The 21,049-nt window shown below is 46.4% G+C and overlaps 1 protein-coding gene across 2 annotated transcripts in view; it reads left to right on the top strand.

Moving 5' to 3' along the window:
* Window positions 1–21,049, top strand: part of PIK3C2A (phosphatidylinositol-4-phosphate 3-kinase catalytic subunit type 2 alpha) — a 1,158,716-nt gene that overhangs the window by 743,999 nt on the left and 393,668 nt on the right. For both annotated transcript variants that reach the window (XM_078681042.1, XM_078681043.1), the window contains 2 exons: window positions 7,316–7,420; window positions 9,733–9,825. In XM_078681042.1, the coding sequence (XP_078537168.1) occupies window positions 7,316–7,420; window positions 9,733–9,825 (198 nt within the window). The remainder of the gene's footprint in view (window positions 1–7,315; window positions 7,421–9,732; window positions 9,826–21,049) is intronic.

Below are 21,049 nucleotides of genomic sequence, written 5' to 3'. Positions count from 1 at the left end.
CGTCCCGGTGCTGGAGACCGCTGGGGAACCCGTCCTGGCTTTCCCTGTGAGATGGTCCCTTCTGGGTATCTCCAAGGTGAAACCAGGCATCCCTGGCGTCTGTGGGGGGCCGTTGTAGAGATGAGGCAAGCTTAATGCCCAGAGTTGCCGAGTGTGATCCCTGGTTAGAGTAGGCACCGAGGCGAGAATTGTCGAGTCCGCTGACCCTGGTCCACGACCCTGCCGCGTCAGGAATTGAACCCTGGTCCCGGGCCGTACTCTGCTTCCGGGTCTGCCGCCTCTAACCAGTGAGCCACACCACTCCACTGACTCATTGTGGCGGAGGCAAGACCTTGAACTGCACTGTGTCAAAAACGGCTCCTGTAAAGGGGAGTCCCTACGATGGAGCAGCTAGTTGATGCAGAGTCCAAATGACTGGAAAAGGTCTGCTGTTATCTTGCAGTGGCCTGCAACTGACTGTGGAGAGTCCGCCTTCAGCAGCCATTTATAGAGGTAGGTGACAACTGGTATCCCCAAACTCTGAAGATGGGTGGCAACCACCCTTAAGGGTGCTGGTAAGGTAGAAGGGGAGCAGAGCAAACTGAAAATGCCCCTGGCCAATCTTGAACCACTGAGGTCCTCTCTTGGACTGCTGTACAGGCACATAAATGTGTGTGTCCTACAGGTTCCAGACATCATCCATTCACCCAGATCCAGTGAAGACAGAAATTGGGCCAGAGAGTGTATTTTGAATTTGTTCTTCTGTACGGAGGCATTCAGAGGGTGAAGATCAGGATAGGATGTAGGCCACCATCCTACCACTTGAGGAAATAGTGGGAGTCACAACCTGCTCCTACTTCTGAAGCAGACACTCTGTCCATTGCCCTCTTGGCCATTAGAGCCTGCACCTCTTGCAGCAACATGGATAGGTGCATCTCTGGCAGCCACTTTGATGTGGGAGAAAGTTGAAGTGGATCAAATGGTAGTGCAGGAAAATCTGGAGGACCCATCTATCAGATGTGATGGTCTACCACAGTAGAAAATAATGTATGATTCTGCCCTCCACAGGCTGGCTGTGCATGCTGGCTATGCACTGCTAAGTGCAAACTAAAGCTGCTTGTAGGCTTATGAATCTAGTGACCTGCACAGTGTCTGCTTGATCTCAATCCTCTACCACGAATGAACTGGGAAAACCATTGCATTAGTGGTGGTTGTGGTGATGCCTATACACAGGCCCTGTGGCTTACCTTTGAAAGGGTCAGAACTGCTGATGAAACTGTCATACCAAGGAACCCACTGTGGCTCTGCGGTTTTGTAAAGCGTTCAATGGCAGAATCAGCCTTTTCTTTAAAGAGGCGGGACCTATCACAGGCATATCTATTAGAGATGCCTACATGTCCCCAGAAAAGCCAGTGAATTGAATCAACACTTGGCGGTGGAGCACCACAATAGTGCCAACTGCATTCCCCAAGCAGTCAGTGGTATCCAGGCCTCCCCTGCTGACCTATTTGTCGGCATTCTGACCTTTCTGAAAGATTTACACAGACAATATATTGCTGGCCATGTTCCAGATTATGTGACCTCAGTGCCAGGCTTTGAGGACACCTGCTCCCTGAATGCCTCAATCCTTTTTCTACTCCCTGTCTGGAGAGAACTAGGGCAATGCATTTGGGTTGACTTTCCAGATGAAAGTTTAAACCACCAAAGGCCCAAGAGTCAAGTGCAGTGCAAGAAAGTTCAGGTCCCCTGACGCTGGTCTGTGAATCCTGGCCATGTGCCTGTTCATCAGTGGGCAAGAGCACGTCTTTGTTCAAGTGTCCAGAAGAATGTCAGTCATGGGTTCATTAAATGGAAGTAATATCACAGATGATGCTGGCACAGGATACAAATTTCACCAAAGGCATTTATCTTAAATTCAGCTGAAGGCAGCTGGTCGTCTAGGAACTCAGCAAGAATGAAGCGCTCTTCTCCTTTAAGGGTCCAGGTAGTGAAACTAATACTTTCAGGGAATGTATCCAGCCCACTGGACTCCTACAAGTCTACATAGATATCATCATCAGCAGCGTAGTTTGGGTGAGACCAGAGGTGGCAGAGACCTAGATACCAGCGTCACTGGAGAATGTAGTGATGCCGATCTTGGAACCGGAATGGATGTCTGCCTTAGAGTTTGTGCAAGACCTGAGGTGAGTTCTAGGGGCACAGACAGCACTGAAGATGGATCCTCTGGAGATTACCAGACAGAGGCACTTGGACACACCAGAGAGAAACAGAAAATTGACAAGAAATATGAGACATGGCCTCCTTAAAGGCCTCACCCAGCTGCAGTGTTGCTGATAGTCCCATAAATTCATGGTCCAAATGGATGAGTTTTGGAATCTGCTCCATGATCGAAAACAAGTTTGATGGGCACCTTGACAACCCTCCCCCCCCCCCTGACGTCCTGCTTTGAATTTTTATTCTTCTTGTTAGATATTGACGTACCAGAAGTCTTACCGCTAAGATGATCTGTTGCAGGAATGGCCTCAAGAGTGGAATGAGCCTGCGCCCTCGATCTGGAGCTGGCCCCTGAGTTATTCAGAGTTCATAGAGCTACATTTCACAGTACTGAATCTCCTTCAGGTGCATGATGAGCGTGCCCAGAGCCCAGACACCATAGCCACACCTTGTGCAGATCCATCAGCACCATTTGTTTCCAGCAGTCATGGCAGGGCTTGAATCCTATAGGCTTTGGTGGGGACCTCATTCTCTTGTACAGTGGATTTTTAAAAAAAAGCAATTCAGATACCGTTGAAGGGAGTGGAGCTTTGGATCTTAATTCAAAGGTGTGAAAAAAAGGAACTGATGTTGATTCGCAAGGGTATCTCTTATATGTGGCTCCGTTACAGGGCAGAATGAAGCCAGTTTAGAGATGCACATCACCACCTAGTGCCACACTTTGAAACTTCTGGATCCAGTCTGGTGCCTAAAGATTATTCTAAGGGTAAAGGCTCTGCAACTAGAAGTGTACATCAGACCTTATGTGTCTGAGATGATGGCCTATGCTGGCAACAAACAAATTGTAATCTCATTCTCAGATGGTATTGTCTCAGCCCAAGAACAGTTTCTGTCTTGTATGCCAACAGTTGCAGCATAGATGAAAGAACTGACTGAAACTTAATAGAGGAAAAAAACTTAAGGTGTTCCTTTTTGGTGGTCAGTCCTGCACCTGGTCCAATGACTAGCAACCCACTGAGTGTTGTTTCACTCCTGCTTATTCTGTATTCACAAGAGAAACCTTGGTATTTTCTTTGATCATACGCTGTGTTTCTCTACACAGATAAATTGTACAGCTGTCCCATGTTTCTGCTTGCTTAAAATGCTGAGTACATTTGTATTTTCCTTCTATGACCATGCCAGGACATTGGTTATTCAATGCTTGAATATTTCACCTCTGTATTAAGTCACTTCTTGTTATCTGGGTCTTTCTAACTCTCTTACTGATCACCTACAAATTGTTCAGAATTAAGCAGCGCTTACCGTCCTTAAGTTGCTTTCAAATCAATTGGTTGTATCTCATCCAAGAGCTTTCTATTGGCTTCCAATTCGGATGAATTCAGTGTTAAAACTATGTTCATGACATTCTGAGCTATCGACAAAATGGGATCTCTTTATCTGATAGGTGGATTTTCTCTCTATAAGCCGAAGTGCACCCAAAGATTACCAGGTGCTAACCTGCTGGTCATGACTTTTATCAAAAGATGTAGGTTGGGAGGACATTCATTTTCCTTCTTGGCAGCTAAATGGTGAAAAACTCTCACTCCTGATTTAGGATCCATCCCTTCTCTCGCTGTCTTCCTGAAGAAACTTAAAATATGGCTTTTTCAGCTTTCTTAATTTTGTTAGTTAGCATCACGGTCATTATTTTTGCAGTGACTTCTAAGCTAGAATCTCCTTTAGCACGTCCCACATTTATCAGAAATTTGTCAAGTTAATCAATTACTACATTTATCCAAGGGTGGACCACATTAGTCTTGTAGTCCCTTGGTTTAATATCAGTATCACAACCCCATCCCTGGTTAGTATCTCCTTTCGATGCACTGCACCTCATAGTCATTTGACTTTCTTATTGATGTTCCGTATACTGTATTGATAGCCACTCATTTCTTCGGTAGGATGCCATTTTAATTTGGTCTCCATATGAGTTGATTCATAATTTATTTGTTTATCAATGTTTCTGAAAGAATTGTATTGTGAAATCACAGATGAATTTCTTTATTTCCCCAAAGCATTTTGTGATTAGAAAGAGCTTGTCTTTTCTGGGGGCTTGAGAGGGGATCACCGGGAATGAAACAAAGTATATACACAACCCATCTCATTCTGAGTTTTCCCTCACAATATGCCAATTAACTTCTTTTACAAATGAGTAGCAACAAAGTTCCACAGCTACTTATATTGATGTAAACAAAAACAAAGTAGACTTGTCAAGTGGTCAAACCATTATTAAATGTTCATGATACTATTGACCAGATAACCGAAAGTCACTTTGCTATATAAAAACTAAAATCGCACTTATGTGACATTGATAGCCACCCTACGTTTTGCTGTGTTAGAAATAATTACAGCATCAAGAGGTGCTTTGTGAATCACGTTGTCCTCTCTGTGCTATTATAATGTTCTTGAAACCATAAAATGATATTTTCTGATGGTAAACATCTGGGTGCCATCTAAAGTGTGGTGATGCTTAAATTACATTTTGTGACTTTAATGGCAATGTGCTTGTAAGCATGTGATGTTGTAAGGGCAAAGCTAACTTAGCAAAATAAATCCATTAGAGCAAGAAAATTGCAATTTGTCAAAGCCATAGGAGCTCTGCCAAATTTAGCCAGGAAGCTAGGTAAGCGTCACATCGCAGAATTGCTCGCAATTTACAAAGCTAGATGCATCTCAACTGCTGTGTATGAAGCTGGAATATGGGGCTATGTAAATGTTGATTCACTTTATGACAATTGAGAACACATTTTTTAGATATCTTTTAGCCACCACAAACAGTACGGCTACGTATATTGTCCATGCCGGGTTGGCAATGTCATATCTGACCGACCTAATTACAATGCAGCCGGTCCTTTGTGGCACAAGATCTTGTCAAGCGTGGCCAGGGATGTGATTGAAGATTGCTTGAGCCTACAGCGTGCTTCAAGTATCCTATCCTCAATACTTCTGCAACCCTGTCAGCAACTCTACCATTCAAAGGCAAGAACTAAAGACCACCTACATGAACTTTTTAGAGAATTTGAGATTCCCTCTTAATAATGACAAACCGACTGTTAGAGATAACCAATTTCTCTTGATGCAACCAGGGATTCAACCATACCGTTTAAATACAAAGGGAAGTTATGACAGGACGTTATTGACACGCTTATGCTTAGGTAATTTTCACAATACAGTTACATTTCCAAACATGAACGATTGGTCACGCCCCCTAGACCCTTACGACGATATATCCTCACAGACCACTATTCACTTTATATTTTTCTGCAATTTTTATACATTGCTAAGGAAAATATGGATTTTGCCAATTTTAAAAGAGCTAGGACTGAGACAATGCTGTCCCGCATTTATTAAATTGCAACTTTTAGAAAATGAAATTTAGAATGATTGTATAGCTAAATATATGAAAGGGGTTGTTAGATTTAGAAAAACAATGTAATATCTCAACCCCTCATTGCGATAAACAGGATTTCATTTCTAACCCATGCATATGTTGGATGATGAAGTACGACGCTGAAGTCTTTTTAATAATGTTTTTTAATGGCTTTTAAATCATTTTGTAAATTGATGTATGTTCTTCTTGTACCATGCTTTTACGATTTAATACTTGAATCGAATAAAGCAAATTTTGATTTGATATTTTCTGATGGTAAACGTGTGGGTGCCATCTAAAGTGTCGTGATGGTTAAATTACATGTTGTGACTTTAATGGCAATGTGCTTGTAAGCAGGTGATGTTGTAAGGGCAAAGCTAGCTTAGCATAAGAAATCCAAAGTACTATAAAAAGTCTGATGGTACCATCCTGGAAGTCAAAATATCGAATGTTAAATGTCCCTATTATATCACACATTATCTTGGCCCTTACCTAGTATAGATCAATACACTGCTAATCCTAGTGCAGCCATTCGATGTTACTGAAGAAATGTTGCTTATCAAATCTCACCATGAAAAGATGTGGATAGCTAGGGGCTGCACAACTGACCATTGATGTTCCATTTAACTGTAAATAAAATGTTTAGTTTCTTCACAACACAAAATAGCTGTGGTACAGCTTAGATTGGAGTAGTTACAGTACTAGGACATTTTTAGCTCTGCAACTATCTTATTGAAAAAGGAACCATTCTACTGCCTCAATACCCAGGTTGTGTAGCATAAGTGTGTACAACTATTTCACATCAATAGTACACAGTCACCCTTTCTTAATGATAAATCTTCAGTTTCTGTAATTTTTTTAAAAATCTGTTGTAACTTTAATGTATAAATGACTTTTTTGTACTTTTGGTTGTTGGCGAGATATGAACTACACAAGACAAATAAATGGTTCCTTCATGGTGCTCTGTAACAGGAAAGATGTAGATAAGAATAGGCTGTAGGAACTTGTGTACTGTTGAAATTTCCTAATAGAGTGGTTTGGTGCACTTTAGAAATTTACATCTCTGGACTTGGCTTCTGTGTCAGGACATTACTTTGGCAAAAGTTCAGAGTGATAGCAAAAAAGGACCTGCCTATATATGAAAAACCTCATTATGATGATAGTATAAAAACCAATACGTTATTGATCAAGAGATTTTGTGGTTTTCTTTCAGATAAATCTGTTCCTTATACACACAATGAAGATTCGCCAAAACTTGTTTCACCCCTAAGGGCTGGTCCTACCCAAGGCTTTTTCAAGGTTGTCTGGTCATTAATGATGCTTCTGTTTGTAAAACATTTGCATTCATCATGTCTTCACATGAGCAGCTGGATAAAACACATAGCAGCCGCTTCATGTTTTGTGCCAAGTGATACCCTAATAAAGTTATTACATTAATTACAGTAATCTTAGACGGGACTTGCTTAGCTTTTATTAATACCCCCACCCCATTCATAGGGGCAAATATGTACATTAGGTTACTTTTACTGCTTGACTGAAGGGAGTGAGATCCAGAAGATGGAGTTGCTTTGTTCACATGACTCAACATTGCGAAGATATTTTTTTATCATGGTTATATTGCTTTAGTCCTGATTTATAATGGAAATGGCATATTACATATATTAAAACATGATTTCTACAAAGGATTTTGGTTACTTTTAATTGGTTTGTTCGCAGACTGTTCTTCAAGAGGAAATGGAACGTGTACAGACCTTTTTCGTCAAGAATAAGTGCCGACTTCCTATTAATCCAAGCCTGGTGCCAAAAGAATGTAATACTAAGGTACTCTAAATGCTGTATCTCAATTTTGATGTACCTAAATGTCATTAGTATTGCAACAGAATGTGTTTTCTCTAGAGATAGTGATTTGATCTTTAGCATTTATTGACCAAATTGCTTTTGATTATTGGATATGTTTTGAAAACTATGTTTGAGGTGAAGTCCCGAAAATCTCAAAAGAATTATGCATCAGAATTTAATCTTTAATTATTTCTAAACCTATGTAACATGTACTGCCTGCTAAATTGCTGATCTGTGCATCCTACTTGACTTTATATGCTTCATGTGGCGTCCGATATTCACAAAAGAGTACTAACAGTGTTAGGAGAAGAGAATATGTTTTAAACAGTAATTGGAATTAATTTTCTGAAGATAGTTGGGAGAGTTAAAGCAGACATAAATAAACGTTTATGAAACTCAATAGGTGACAATTGAGGCAACATTATTGCCCGCCTCCTGCACTCCAGCATTTGTAAGTTTGATGATAACCAGAATGCTCTAGTACATCCAGGGTGGAATTTTTGACAATGTATATGCATATCTATTGGTATTTTTTCAGTTCAATCAAAGGTGGGGAGTAATGTAATGCTGGGCATCAAGCTATCATTGAGCATTTATTTTACATGAAACAATCAGTGTATGTATGAGACACAGGCACGTTACATGATTTACCCAGGGTCACATGATGTTTAAGTTTGGAAACTGGTAATCAAACTTCCTACTCTTGGTCCCTGGGTCAGCAGCGTAGTCCCTAGACCTTATCTCCTCTTATATGCAAAGCGATATAGCCAAACAGACAAAGTTTCCTTCCATTATCAGGCATTTTGTTAATGCCTCCCTAACTCAGTTACTTGCAAATTGCCATTGGGTACGGAGGATGTGTAGAATTCGAGAGCCTCAGCCCATGGGTGGTCTTACTCTATGAACCACAGTGTGACAAAGAAATATGCAACTTTGGGCAGTGAACTGTTGACAAAGTATCACATGAAAGAAAAAAGTAAAATAAAGATTTTGTTTTAGAGAAGCTATTATGCCTATTAATAATTAATGAAACATAGTCACCCTACGTTCTGAGCAAGGCTTTCAAGAATGTTATCCATATTATCTAAATGTGTAAACAGTCTTCCAATGTATCATTCATGCCAAAATGCTGCATTAATGCCTTTAGCCATTGTTTCCCCTTCCTTACTTAAGAAGCTGCCCACTCTGACACACCTTTGTAAGTACTCACTTGTACACATCTGCGGATTTGTTGGTTTTGCCTACATTATATAGGGTCCACACACTGAAAGACACATTCATACTTAACATATACATTTTAGCTTTTGTGAATGGCCTCAATGTCATGCATGCTTGAGTTGCAGTTTTTTCATTTGCAACTTTCCTGTTTGCGTGTTTAATTTGACCCATACTGCTTTGAATAGAATACTAAGTTGTGGCTGTTAGCAAGTAGAGTAGACTTATGCTGAATTCATCTCCATTTGCTTTTATCCTCATGAACTACTCTCAATAGTCACAATGAAGTCAACAGTTGTAGATACCTGAACCATTTTTTTCACGGTCTAATTTCATGTGTGTTGCACAAACCAAATCCCATATTGTTATTAGGTCGAGTGCCTTCTGTCCACACCCTCCTCTTCGATTGCATCTGGTAGGCACAGATTACCCCATAAAGCAGAAACATTTGAGAACTTTATAATCTGGTATGTTTTGCCTATCTCTGATCAGGTTGTAAAATGAGAATGTACAGCTGTGAACTCAATTCATTTTTGAAAGTTTAGATTCGAAACCCTGTGTGGTGTTTTCAGTTAATCAGACCAAGTACATCATCTTTTGACATTTCTTCGGGATATAAAGTAGAAAATACTGGCAGTTTTAAAATGTCGACACAAATATACTTGGGAAACGCAGGGAGCGCTAACTATCTTATTAAGGATACATTTTTTAAACTAAGTAAACCTCTTGCTCATTTTCAACCCAAATGTACTTTGATGCACTAAAATCTAATTTAAAATAAATATTTCTTGTGTTTTAAGATTGGTTTTAAATGATAAAAAATCGTATTTAGAACGATTCTCTATTTTGTCAGAATTGTTTTTACAATTGAATGTTTCCCCAATTTCTTCACCTTAACTGTGGCTCATAAACAGTTGTTCCTAATGTTAAATGATATTTATCATGCTAAATCTTTTTGTGCTGTGCGCAGCTGTTTTTGAGTGAGTGGACAGAGAGGCAGAAAGCGTTAAACAAAATGTCTACTTGTTGCTCTTACCCTTTGTATTGCTGAGTCTTATCCATGTTAAATGACTTTTCAGGTGTGCTCCTTCTTCAATTCAAATGCAGTGCCACTGAAAGTTACAATGCTAAATGCAGACCCCCTTGGTGATGAGATCAATGTCATGTTTAAGGTATGTGTTTGTACTATACTACTACGAAGATAAATAACATGATGTGATTGATGGTGGATGATAATAATTGCACAAATTCTGTCATGGTCTTCACAACATACATTTTCCAAGTCCGCCAGTGGCAGTGGAGACATATTCAAGGTCTTTGTGGATCCAGGAAACTGCACTTTTTTCCAAATCATTTATACAAGTGCAAAGTTGCGACCAATGACAATCATACCAGGGCCTAAATTAGTGCAGCAATTTAACTTGTTCAATAGATATAATAGTTTGCAAACGTGAAATAGTTAGAACCTTCAGTGGATAATGATGTGGGCATCTACAGACAACAAAATTCTACTACATGGGTGTGGTATAATGGCAGAAAGTTTTCTCATTTATCTATGGCAAGATAAAAAAAAAAGCATTTAGTTCTGCTGTGAACATTATTTCCTTTCCTCCATTATTGATTTACTGAGTTCTCATAATTTAGAATGTATAGCAGTACATAATTTGAACTAGTGGTTTCCGGTGCTCGCCACTGGCACTTATGACAGTTTGCCACATGGTGATGCTGTTTGTCTGCTTTCGAGATGAACACAACAATATTGGGTTGTTCATACATTAAAAGTGGCTAATAGCTGCCACCCAAGCCATTCTTTTTTTTTTTTTTTTTAAACAGATTTTATTTGTCTGAAGGCACATATGATGCATAGCTCCAAACACCGGAGACTGCTGCAAACATGAGCATAGCAAAAATATCACATGCAGACTTTTACAAATAACACAATCCCCCCTCCCCCCCCCCCCCCCCCCCCCCCCCAGTTCCGCTGCTGCTAAAATAGAGAGGAAACATTTGTACAAAAGACCTGCTGAGTCCAATCGAGACCCTTCACAATATTACCAATTGTCCGGGTGTCAAGGCGTCGGGAGGGCAGATCTGTCCGACGGAGGGTCCAAGTCCAGCCCTCGGTAGTCAGCCCACCTCTTCCAGATTTTAAAGTGCTTGCCAGGGCATCCCCTGGCCAGAAATATAGGTTGCTCCAGCCCCATGAAGAAGTCCTGGGGCGCCTTCCAGGCTTTGGCAATGTCTTGTTTGGCTAATGTAAGGCCCAGAAGCAGCAAATGACGCTTATATCTATTGCCCCCAATGCCCTCCATAACATGCAACAACCCTAGTTTGGGGTCTCGAGGAAGCACCCAGGCCAACACCTTCGACAGGCACCGAAAAAACCCAATCCAGAAACTCTGCAGTGCTGAACAACCCCACGTAGTATGCAGGAGCGTGCCCACCTCCAAGCCGCACCAAAGGCAGTCCGGGGAGCCCACCATACCCGCCCGCCATAGGCGCTGCCGTGTGAAATATGTGCGATGTAGATATTTAAATTGGATCAGGCGCAGGCGAGTGGAAATTGCAGCTGCCCGCGGGCTTGCCAGGGCTTCATTCCAGTCTTCCTCCTCTAAGTCCCCAACATCCTCCTCCCACGCAGTCCTAAGTTTAAGTAAATCGGAGGAGCAGTGGTGGACCGGTGTCTGATAGATTCGTGAGATTTTCTTATCTGGCAACTCACACATGAACAGTTTGGCCTCTAGCGGGCTAAAGTCAGGGAGCTGCTCTAGAGTAGTCAGGTAGGGCGTTAGAGCATGTCGGAATTGAAGGTATTTAAAAAAAACTGGGAGCGGGGCATCCCAAACTCGTCCTGCAAGTTCTGAAATAACTTCAGGGAACAGCCTGTCATCACATCCCCCAGCGAGGAGATACCTATCGCATCCCATCCCCGGAAGCCCAAGAGCGCGGCCAGGTGGGGCAGGCGACCATTATGCTAAAGAGGGGTTTCCTGAGTGAGCACGTTCCACCATCCCATTCTACGCAGCGCTTGCCTTCAAATGTAGAACACCACTTCCGTGGCAGAGGGAAGGCACAGCCGGAGCGCCGCCGAGTACAGCAGCGTATGGACAGATGCCGAGCCCATGAGGAATTGTTCAACCGCATATGCAGGGTCGCCCCTGTCTCCGTACCACCAATCATTCAAGACCAGCAGATGTGCAGCCTGGTAGTAAGAGAGCACGTCAGATGTGGCCAATCCCCGGTATATGTAGAACAGAAACAGGTCCGCAGAGCCACGTGCGCAATCCCCCCCTCCCACAAGAACCCACTCAGCGCCGAGTTGACTTGCTGGAACCAGCGCGGCAGAATCCGATACGGATGATTTTGTAGCTGATACACGATGCGAGGGTGCGCTGCCATCTTAAAGATGGCCGATCTGCCATATATAGTCAACGGCATACGGGACCACACCTTTATATCCTCGCGCGTACGATCCCACACAGGGGTAAGGTTGCGCTCCCGAGAACCCACCGCCTCCTCTGACAGGTACACCCCCAAATATTGCACCCCGCCCGACGCTATCTGGAGGCCCGACGCCCACTCCCCCCGCTCACCGAGGACCCATAGCGTTGACTTAGCCGGGTTCATATAGAGGCCGGAGGTTTCACCAAAAATGTGCAGAATGCGCAACAACCGCGGCCCCTAGCGATCGGGATCCGTGAGACAAAACAATACATCGTCAGCGTATAGCGCTATTTTGTCAGCCAGGCCCGCAGACCACTGGAAGCCCTTAAGTTGGGCATCAATGCGTACCCACGCCGCGAGGGGCTCCATGGCCAGCGCGAACAAGTAGGGGGACAGGGTGCAGCCCTGACGTGTCGCCCGCAGAACCGAAAAGGATCGAGAGACCACTCCCCCAACGCGCACGGAGAGCGTAAGATCAGTATAAAGCAACCGCACGTACGCCAAAAAAGCGCGGACCCAGATTGAGGCATTGCAATAGGGCGAACAAATATATCCAGCTCAGGGAGTCAAAGGTGCGGTCCATATCAGCCAGAAACAGCGCAGCCCGCTCCCCCAGGCTCCTCCAAGCCGAGATCGCAACGTGCGCGCTCCGAATATTATGGCGAGTAGCCATCTGAGGCATGAAGCCTGCCTGATCCGGATGAACCAGAACCGCAATGTGGGGCTTAAGCCTATTGGCCAGGACCTTGGCCAGAACCTTAGGTTCCGTATTAAGCAGCGATATCGGGCGGTAGGACGCATGAATCTCCGTGGGCCGGCCCAGCTTCAAAAAGACCACTTCCTCCGCGTGTTGCCAATCCGATGGGAGCACCTCCCCCTCGCACGCCTCCTCCATCACCTGATGGAGCCGTGGGCCCAACTGCAGGTAAAACCGCCGAAAAAATTCGCAGGGGGAGCCATTAAGCCCCGGCGCCTTACCGGGGTTCAGTTCACCCAGAGCCGTACCAATTTCATCGTCAGTCAGCGGCTTATCCAGCAAATCCCGCACGTCATCTGACACCGCACGCGGGGGAAGGTCATCAATGAATCATTGGATCATATCAGCCGGCAAGCACTCCCGGGGCGCGTAGAGCTCCTCGTAGTATGCAGCGAAACTATCTGCGATTGCCGGGGGTTCGAGTATAGGCTCCCCCCCAGGACCCACGACCTTGGGCAGCGGTTGGGCATGAAGTGTGCCCTGACACAAGCGGTGTAGAATTTTGCATGATTTGTCCCCCCACTGGTACACCCGACTACGAGTGGCCAGCCAAGCCTGCTGCGCCTCATCCATCAGTGCCGTGGCATACTGTTGCTGGGCAAGGACCAATTGTCGCCTGGCGAGACCGCCATCAACTCACCGACTTCTACGCTCTAAGTCCTCTAACGCCGCCTCACGCTGCACCAACTCTTTCCGCCGCTCCCTACGGGCCGCCGCGCACCAGGAGATGTCTACACCCCGCAGAGTGGGCTTTAACGCCTCCCACAAGGTAGTCGGGGAATCCACGGAGCCTACATTGGACACCAGAAAGTGATCTAACTCTATAGCCATGTGCTCCCTGTAGTCTTCCTGCATCAGATGCCACCCAGACATACGCCACCAAACACTGGCCGGGCCCACGCTAAATGTGAGGGCTACTGGGGAGTGATCAGACAAGGCTCTCGGCAGAATGTCCACCGACAGGATTCTATAGGCCAGCCCCCTGGGAACAAATATGTAGTAGAGTCTGGAAAATTAGTCCTGTACTGCAAAGAAATATGTGTATTCTTTACGTGAGCCATGTCGATACCTCCATGAATCTGTCCAATCCAGGCCAGATGCCAGAGCATGTAGTTTGGTGGTGGAAACCCCCCTCTCCCCCATCGAGCGCCCCAATGCGCCACCTATCACTGCCTAGGTCCATAAAGTCATTCCAGTCCCCTCCTACAATTGAAAGGGTATCAGGCATGGCGCCCCAGAGGGACATGAGCTTTTCCACAAGGGGCCACTGAAGAGGTGGCGGGGCATGTACACTACCTAGGGTCACCATGTCACCCCCTATCCTGCCCTGCGCGAAAACATACCTGCCCTGTGTGTCAGTCCAGATTCGATCATGTACATAGGAAACCCGACGATGTATCAGGATAGCAAACCCCCTAGATCCCCTCGTGAAGCCAGAGTGGTATACCTGTGTGAACCCAAAGCGTTGGAGGCACAGTACCTTCGTGCCAAGCAGATGTGTTTCCTGAAGGAATAGAACGTCCACCCCGCCCTCTTTGCATATTGAAGAACAGCTCCCCTCTTCACCTTATACAACACCCCTCGCACGTTCCAGCTCAATATTTGCAGGGAGCCAGGCCTACCCGTCCCTCCCTTTCCACAGCAGACATAAGACTGTATTACAGTATAGATTACTAGTGTCCTGCTGTCTCAGCACGTACAACGCATGGCCAACATAGAGCAGCGTAACAAGTGCAAACAAACCCCTCAACCCCAACCACCAACCCCCCCGCCCCCCCTCCACCCTCCACCCTGTACCTCCCAACCATGGAAGCACCTGTTGCGGCCGAGCCGCGGCCCGGGCCCCAACGGGGGACCCAGAACCACCCCCTCCAATGAATCCCCAAGTGACAACCCATAACAACGGGGTTCCCACTCCCACCCACCCACTCCTACCGGGGCAGGCCGCCAGCCCCAATACCTGAGCACCTGAGCGTCCATAACGTCCATCTGCACAGTACCGGACAAAAGTTCAACACTTCAGGACACTTCTTGTTGCTGTATGTCCGCTGCCGGACACCCTTGGCGTAGCACAGAGCTGACCGCGAGCTGCGACCAGAATGCGAGCTCCTGCGAAGGCGCTGCTGACTCCGGAGGCCCCCGCAGGCCACTCCACTCGATGAGGAATCCGATTCCCCCCCGCTGGGCCGTAGTGGCACAAAGTTTCACTGTCTCATCTGTCCACTGGAAGACTTCCTCGGGGGAATCAAAGAACAGCGTGCGGGACTTATAAACGACTCGCAGCCGCGCCGGGTATAGCAGGGCGTACTGGATGTTGAGACCCTGGAGATGAGCCTTAGCCGCGAGGAAGGATTGGTGCTGCTGCTGCACCAGCCGTGTGTAATCTGGGAAGATTAGGATGGTGGCGTTGTCGTGTGTCAGAGAGTCCTTCACTCTAGCCTGCCGCAAGATGACATCCCGGTCAGCATAGTTCAAGAATTTAGCAATAATGGGCCGCGGGCGCGCTCCAAAAGGGGGCTTCTGCACGAGAGCTCGATGGGCCCACTCCACCACGAAGCAGCGGGAAAGAGCATTCGGGGGGAGCCAGCTCTCCAGCCACTGGGCCAAAAAGCGCTCCACGTTATTACCTTTGCAGCCCTCCTGAAATCCCACGAAGCGTAGGTTGTTCCGCCGAGCACGCCCTTCTGCATCCTCGACCCTCATGGCGAGGCCCTATTGAGTCTTTTCCATGGCTGTAACCTTCTTTTTGAGTACTGACATATCATATTCCACCTCGGAGATGCGAGTCTCCGTGCCAGTGATCCTCTCCACCGCATTCCTCAGATCTTGACGGAGCAGCATAACGTCGGATCCAACGGCCCCAATCTTGGCGTCAAGCATGTCCCTCGACTGTGTTATGACCGCTAACAGCGCCGCATTGTCAGGCACCGCGTTCTGCGGCCCGCCTCCGTAAATTTGTCCAGAGTCCCTTGTTTGGAATTACCGCCACCGGTGCGATCCTGGGTCATTGTGTCCGTATAGAATAAGGTGGGCAATAGGGTTCTGCTCTCCGACGTCCGTCAGCACCAGCCAACCGGGGACCGGGCGGGCCAGTAGGGTAGGCCACAGGCCAAATCTCCTCCTCCAGCAAGGGACCCTACTCCAGTCTGTGCACCGTGGCCCGCACCGACCACCAATGCACCCCCAAAGGCCTCCGGAATGCAGCCCTCGGCCCACACCAGGACCAGGTCGCACCTACAGCCACACCAGTTCCACGGCGGCCGCGGCTCCCACAGTCCCCGCGGCTCGATTAGGCCGCCGAGCACCCAGAGTCAGGGCCACACACAACTCCATGGGAGATCCAGACGCTATATGAGGGAGGGGGTTTGGGGGGGGAGCAGGCACCGTCACCCCCGTGTCCACAGCCCCACACCCCGCAGCCGCCAACTCACCACCGTAGGCCAGGTATAGTGCGTTGAGTTTTCTGCGCCCTGGACTCCAGCCAGGCGTCTCATCAGGCTTCCTAGGGACACCGGACAATAGCACCCCAAATCTCCCAGCTCCACCGACCGTGGAGGGGAAGAATCGCCTCACTCCCCTCTCAGCATCTGCAAGGACACAGCGAACTGTCCAAGGTGCAAGAAAATGGCTGCCGGCCTCACAGGCAGCACTGTCCGCTCCTTCCGGGTGTCACCCCTGGCCCACAAAGTCAAGGGCCCCACCGCTGACCTGTGTAGGACTGTCCACCGCGCTCACCACAGTCAGCCAGATCAAGGGGGGGCGAGCCGCCCCAGACACCACCATCCGTCCGGGGCTCTCAAGATGGCCACTGTCCCTCCGTGGGGCGGCCAACCGCCTGCGCCCGTTCTCCTGACGCCTCTCGGCCGGGTCCAGCAGTATGTCCAGGGATCGGAACCGTCCGCCGTGTACTCCCGGCAGGGACAGCCTCCCTCCGGCCAAGGAATGTGAAGGGGCGCAACGTGGACCAGCAGGCCAGCACCCTGCTACGCCGGCCAGGAATAGAAATCGAGGCCCCGGCTCCAGCCTCCTGGGGATGCACTAGGCTGCTCCCATGCCTCAGGGTCGTCCGCCAACACTCCGGGGGCCCCCACGGATCCCAGGGGGTACCGGCAGGAAGCGATGGGTCTCCGGCCGCCTGGTGTCGAAAGTCAGCGCTCAGGGCAGGATTTATGCTAGGATATTTGCAGGGCTGGCCGTAGCGAGCCTAAAACACCGCCGCCATCTCTGCCGGCCAAGCCACGCTCCCCCACCCATGCCATTCTTGTAGCTATGGGGGCCTGTAACAGTGTGAATTACAACACTTGTGGGAGTGTGATGGTTAGTAGTTGTGTTGGTACTGTCATTGGTAGCGCTACCAGGGCAATGGGATGTGCAAGCTGCAGTGCCCCCCTGATGTGGACCCGGGCACTTACTTTGGTCACAAGTTAAGCACTGACCACAGTTGTCTGAATCAAACTAAAACCAGTGCTCCTAAACCTATTAAGATGCTCTAATGATTGAGTTGGTACAGAAATACCTATTTTTGCATGATCACCCCCAAAGCTTTGGACTAATGCTGCTGGTTTGGAGACTCTGAGAATGCACTGAGGCCTGCTAACCAGACCTCCATAAATATGCTAAATATGCGGTAAAATAAACATAAACAAAACTACAAGGCAATCCAAGTCTATGTTCTTCTAAGATAATCCCTTATTTAGGTTTCAAGTGCTTGTTCCTTTTAAATCAATTTGACGTTTTCCATGCTACCTCCCTTTTTTCAAGACTGATTTTGAAGTCCTTATCATTTAAACTTCTAAAGCCAGCTGTGTATAATTTTGTATATTACAATTTCTGAAGGACTTTTAAATGCTCCTTATAGAGAAGGTAACATTTCTTTCCACTACTCCTGCTTAAATAAGAGTTTAAGGCAGCAATCAATGCTAATAGGATTTAACATGCCTACCTTTTAAACCTTTTATCTTGTCTTTCCCACCCACCTTCCATATTGCCTAGCGAAGTTGGCCCCATACTTATTTGTTCATTCTGGTGTCTCACTTTGGTTTTCAGCCCCAGTTCAGGGCTAATGAAGACTACATTTTGATGTTTTCTTTCCCGGACCGCAGAGACCATGTTCTACTATGGAATGATTGTTTTTCAGAACATCCTTAAAAGACTCCTGCCTTGAAAAGTCCTCGGCCAACCCGCCATCTGGCAAAACACGTGTCTGCTGTTTTGTCTTTTTCCAATATTATTAAGAGTAACTAAGAAAATTTAAAAAAAGTAGCACCAACTGTTGAACACAATAATTGGATATTATGTCCACAATCATATCAAGATTAAAGGGTTAGAACTGCTGCAAGCCAGGAAGAAACTACCCAAACAGCTCATTCTTTAAAGCCTTTCTGAAAGGAACAGGCTGTTGCACAAGCTTCAAGTCTCCATATAGGGCATTAACAACAAGCCTGCAGTGGCCAGGAAATATTTTCTCCTTGCCATTTCCCTAATTATAAAAAGATGATTACAATATACAACGCTAATTATTAGCATCAACGCATTGCAAACTCAAAAATCCTGCCATAGAAATTCTTTAAATGTATAAAAGCTTAGCTCATCCACAAGTTGCAGCAAGCCATGTACCTCGTCACAGGTACTTTGTAACAAAATATCCAACTTCTTCCAGAGGAAGATCACCAGACTACCAGACAGTCTGGGACTGAAGGAAACCAGGGTCATACTAGCTCCCATGAACAAGATGGAACCAGTATGGCTCCTCTTTTGAAAACAGAAGATAACCTGAAAATCTGGCCCAACATTAGATCATCCTCGCTGGCAGATGCTTGTCTGATTAATCACGGAAGCCCTTGTAAACAATCAATGGAGTCCTTTTTTAGAGAATAACCCACTTCTCCATCTAGTCTATTCGGGTATTAGAAAGGTTCCTCTTCACCAAGACAGTGCCAACTTAAGTCACTAATGATTTGCATTTCATTATGGTGTAGGGAAGAACATTAGCACTGGTGCTCCTTAACTCGTGGGCTACATTTGATACCATCTTTCATACTACGGTCTTGGAGTGACCGGCAGAGATGAGCTTTCCGTAACAACCATGAAGTGGTTTGCATGCCTCCTATCCAAACACAAGCAAACAGTCCACCACTGAGATTTTCACTCTCAAGCCTCGTTAGGGGTTCCACAAGTTTCAGCATTGTGTCTAACCTTGTAGAATCTGTATGTAACCCCCTTGGCGAGACCCACAAAATCCTTTGGTCAAAAATATTTCTCTTACACAAATGATACTCAATTCATTCTAACAGTTTTCCGCCTATCTAGCAAAAGTTACAGACTGGTTTAGAAACCTCATTTGGATTTGTAATAAATATTAAGGAAAATAACTTCAGAAAGTTACCCTTTACCTATCTGAAATGTCAAAAGGTCATTTAAGATATGCCTCTGTCAGCTCTGTCTGTGCTCTGCTTGTCTGTGTCCTTTTTCATACTACAGTGTCAAATCCAACTTGACAAGTCAGTTGAGCCACATGTAACACTTGAAAGGGAAAGAACTGGATGGCGAGACATTTTTTGTGATTTCCGTCTGGTTGCTGGAGGACCCTCATTGTGTCTTACCAGACATCTATCTCTGGGTTTGTTGTGGGCACAGTGTCTGCCTCAAGCTGGATTTTAGTGTTAGATGCAGTAGAACACTCGGATTACCATAGAACACTCACCCACATACACCCAGCCCTCAGTGCCCAAGTTTAGTGTGGCCGAAGACTTTTGCCATCTTGAAAATGCCTTGGCACATTGCATTTTGGACTTGTGCGTAGTAGGGCAGACAGGTAGAGTTACCCCCAAAAACCTTGACCCCATTTGTTAAGGAGGGGCCAGCAGTCACTAAGCCCACTAGTTAGTACCAGGCATAAATGTAACATCTCCAGGGACCTACTTCAGAACACTTTCAGGACCTGCAGAAGATCAGTCGAGGACTGGGCCTGTATAGAGACACGAGTCACAGCACATTCCTTGGGCCTTTCAACGCCTGCCAGGCAGCTTACCCACCACTTACTACACTTTCAAGGATTCTCCAGAGGGTTGGCGTCCAGGCAGTGTCAACACCCAACCCCTGCATCAGGCACCCCAGGACTATCGGAGTCAGAAATGGGGTTTGAGCAGACATGGGTGGGTCTCCAGGAACAGCGATGATGCAAGTCCCCTAACACTGCAGCATCAGCCTCCAAGCCGCTTTAGCTTTCCCTTAGTGGCACACGACCAGCCCAGTAGGAGGCTGGATTAAAGACTTTCTGCAAGGGTGGCATAGATTACAACCTTTCAACGGGGCTATGCCTTTTCATTCCTTTCCATCCGGCCGCATCTTCCACCTGCATCAGAACAGCTTTCAGAGGATCACCTGGCCGTTTTTGTGCAGGAGAAGCAGGCTCTCCTGTCCAAAGTGGCTATGAACAGGTTAACAGCCTTGGAAATAGGAACAGGTTTTTATTCCCGCTATTTCTTCATGCCGAAGGACAGTGGCCTTTGTTCTATTTAAGACCCCTGCCCTCCGAACGCCTTTCTGCAGAAGGACAGATTCAAGATGCCCAAAGTGACCCAAGTCTTGTCTGCCCTGGATAAAGGTGACTGGATGGTAGCCCTGGACATGCAGGATCATATTTTCATATACCCATCTTGTATTTTCATAGAGATTCCCTGCAACTCAAGGTAAACCAGGAGCGTTTTTAATTTGCTTTCCTCCATTTCGGCCTCACCAGTGCCAGTCAGGTGTTCATGAAACTAATAGCTGTGGTCACGGGACAACTTAAAAGGTTGGTGATACCAGTTTTTATCTGCCTCCATGATTAGCTGTTGAAGGTGGGTTCCCCACAGCCAGTCGCCGACCACCTCCAGACAGTGGTGAACCTCTTGACATTGTTGGGGTTCACAATCAACTCTTTGATGTCACACCTGATGACTGTGCAGAGCCATTTTGGTACTGTGTAGTCCATGGCCTTCCCTCTCTCACACCGTACCCGTGGGACCCAGGCTATGATCACAATGTTTCAGCCTCAGTCCTGAATTGCAGTAAGAGTGGTTCTAAGTCTAGTTGGCCTATTGATCTTTTGCATCCTGCTCAACAGTTAAACTTGAAGTCTCGGTGGGCTAGCACCAAGGTAACCTGTCAGATTCCATCCAGCTTTTAGAGGAGAGTGCTTAAGATCTGCAATT

This window comes from Lissotriton helveticus, chromosome 3_1 (genome assembly GCF_964261635.1).
Source record: "Lissotriton helveticus chromosome 3_1, aLisHel1.1, whole genome shotgun sequence".
Taxonomy (NCBI): Eukaryota; Metazoa; Chordata; class Amphibia; order Caudata; family Salamandridae; genus Lissotriton; species Lissotriton helveticus.
This window is presented reverse-complemented; position numbering and strand designations above follow the sequence as displayed.